Raw genomic sequence first — 2,557 nt, 5'->3', positions numbered from 1 at the left:
ATGATGAGTGTGAGTGCTCCCAAAAAATAGGGGGGACCCCCCCTCACCCCACCCCCAAAACCACGACCTCGTGTATGTGACCTGGGGAAGTTGTCCTGCCACCCTTGTGGCACTGTCCTGCTACCCCCCTCCTCCTGTGCTTCACCTGGGGAGAATGAGACCATATGGGGGCTGCTGGGGGACCCCCACACACCCCTGTACCCCTCACATGGCATCCACCTTGGTGGGCACAACCTCATTGGTGACCTGGGGGAGTCCTGCTGTCACCTTCATGTCCCTATGCCATTCTCCTGCCACCTCCATACCCTTGGGCCATCCTTCTGTGTTTCACCTGGGGGACACAAGACCGTATGGGGCCTTCTGGGGCACCCCCCCACACACCTCAGCCCCCCCCAAAATCGCACCCACCCTGGTGGGCACAACCCCAGGGGAGTCCTCCTACCACCTCCATGTCACCGTGCTGTCCACCTGCCACCCCCATATCCCTGGGCCACCCTCCTGTTCTTCACCTGGGGGGGGACAGGAGCCCACAAAGGGGTTCGTGGGGACCCCCACGTGGCCCTGCACCCCCAAAATGACAGCCACCCCCCTGCCTGGCAGGCAAGCGGCGCTACAACATCAAGCTCTGGAAGACGTTCACTGATTGCTTCAACTGTCTGCCCATCGCAGCCATTGTGGATGAGAAGATCTTCTGCTGCCATGGAGGTGGGCATGAACCTGCCAGGGCTTTTTGGGTGCTGGAAGAGGGGGTACTGGAGGTGGCCCGGGGGTGGGAAAGCCCCCCTGAAGAGGTAGAACCTGATGGAGCCTCTTTGTGGTTGATGGGAATCTTTGTACCAACCGTGTCTTGGGCTGTGTCGACAGCCAGGTGACCAGGAGGTCGTGGGAGGGGCTTGTCCCCCTCTGCTCCACTCTGGTGAGACCCCCCATGCAGGGCTGGGTCCAGCTCTGGGGTCCCCAACACAAAGACATGGAGCTCATGGAGAGAGTCCTGAGGAAGCCACGGAGATGATGGGAAGGCTGGAGCAGCTCTGGGGACAGGCTGGGAGAGTTGGGGTGTTCAGCCTGGAGAAGAGAAGGCTCCAGGGAGACCTTAGAGCAGCTTCCAGTACCTGAAGGGGCTCCAGGAAAGCTGGAGAGGGACCTGGGACAAGGGCAGGGAGGGATGGGATGAGGAATGGATTAAAACTGGAAGAGAAGAGATGGAGATGAGATACTGGAAAGAAAATCTTGGCTGTGAGGGTGGTGAGACCCTGGAACTGGTTTAAGAACAAGTGTTGAAGGGCAGGTTGGACAGTGCTTGGAGCAACCTGGTCTGGTGAGAGGTGCCCCTACCCAGGCAGAGGGTTAGGAACTGGATGATCTTGAAGGTCCCTGCTAACCCACCCTCTTCCCTGACCCCTGTTGCCAGGGCTGTCTCCAGACCTGCAGTCCATGGAGCAGATCAGGAGGATCATGCGACCCACGGACGTGCCAGACCAGGGGCTGCTCTGTGACCTTCTCTGGTCAGACCCCGACAAGGACGTTCAGGGCTGGGGGGAGAACGACCGTGGGGTCTCCTTCACCTTTGGGGCTGAGGTGGTGGCCAAGTTCCTGCACAAGCACGACCTGGATCTCATCTGTCGGGCACACCAGGTACCCTCAGGCCTCCGGAGGTGGGGGGTAGATTCAGGGTCCCTGGAGGGGGTGGATCTTGAGTATGGGGTAGGTGGTTCTACCCCCCCCAAATGGTTGCCCCTCAAGGGCAGGGTTTGCTCCTGGGGCTGACACAGGTGGGGTGTTTGTCCCCCCTCCCCAGCCCTGGGGGGGGTGGTTTGATCTTGTGGGGGGGGCCTTCTTGGGGCTGGGGGGGGTGGAGCCCCCTGGGTGTTTCCTGGGGGGCTGGTCTCACCCCCCCTGTCCCCCCCCCAGGTGGTGGAGGACGGGTACGAGTTCTTTGCCAAGCGCCAGCTCGTCACCCTCTTCTCTGCCCCCAACTACTGTGGGGAGTTCGACAACGCTGGTGCCATGATGAGCGTGGATGAGACCCTCATGTGCTCCTTCCAGGTGGGGGGGGGACTGCCCAGGGGGGTGGGACACTGCCAAGGGCAAGGAGGGGACACTGCCCAATGGGGTGGGAACAGAGCCAGGGTGGGGGGGACAGACCAGGACCATGAGAATTGGGGGTGGAGTTGGATGGAGCTTCTCCCCCTTTCCAAGGAGGGAGGGCAGTAGGGAGCTGGGGGTTATTTGCCCCAGGGGTTTGGCTGTTTGCCCCTGGGGTTGGGTATTTACCCCAGGGGGTGGGTACTGGCCCTGGGAGATGGGTATTTTTCCCAAGGGGGGTGGCTATTGGCCATGAGGAGTGGGTATTTACCCCAGGGGGGTGGCCATTTGCCCCAGTAGGTTGTTTGCCCTGGGGGGGTGATTATTCACCTAGAGGGATTTGTATTTGCCCCAAGGGTGGCTATTTGCCCGGGGGGGTGGTTATTTACCCAGGGGGGTGTTAGTTATTTGCTTAGGGGTGTTGGTTATTTGCTTGGGGATGCTGGTTATTTGCTTGGGGATGCTGGTTTTT

General features: G+C 60.4%; 1 protein-coding gene across 1 annotated transcript in view; it reads left to right on the top strand.

The window, feature by feature from the left end:
- The window catches only part of LOC104392017 (serine/threonine-protein phosphatase PP1-alpha catalytic subunit), a gene marked incomplete at both ends in the record, with an annotated part of 2,261 nt that extends 215 nt beyond the window's left edge, over positions 1-2,046 (top strand). Inside the window, 3 exons of the mRNA XM_010001373.1 lie at positions 598-705; positions 1,412-1,635; positions 1,912-2,046. Of these exons, the coding sequence (XP_009999675.1) occupies positions 598-705; positions 1,412-1,635; positions 1,912-2,046 (467 nt within the window). The remainder of the gene's footprint in view (positions 1-597; positions 706-1,411; positions 1,636-1,911) is intronic.
- Positions 2,047-2,557: the final 511 nt, after the last annotated feature.

Source organism: Chaetura pelagica, unplaced genomic scaffold (assembly GCF_000747805.2).
Source record: "Chaetura pelagica isolate M959 unplaced genomic scaffold, ChaPel_1.0 scaffold2747, whole genome shotgun sequence".
In the NCBI taxonomy this organism is placed as follows: domain Eukaryota; kingdom Metazoa; phylum Chordata; class Aves; order Apodiformes; family Apodidae; genus Chaetura; species Chaetura pelagica.
Note: the sequence above shows the minus strand (reverse complement) of the source record. Positions and strands in the feature narration are given on the sequence as shown.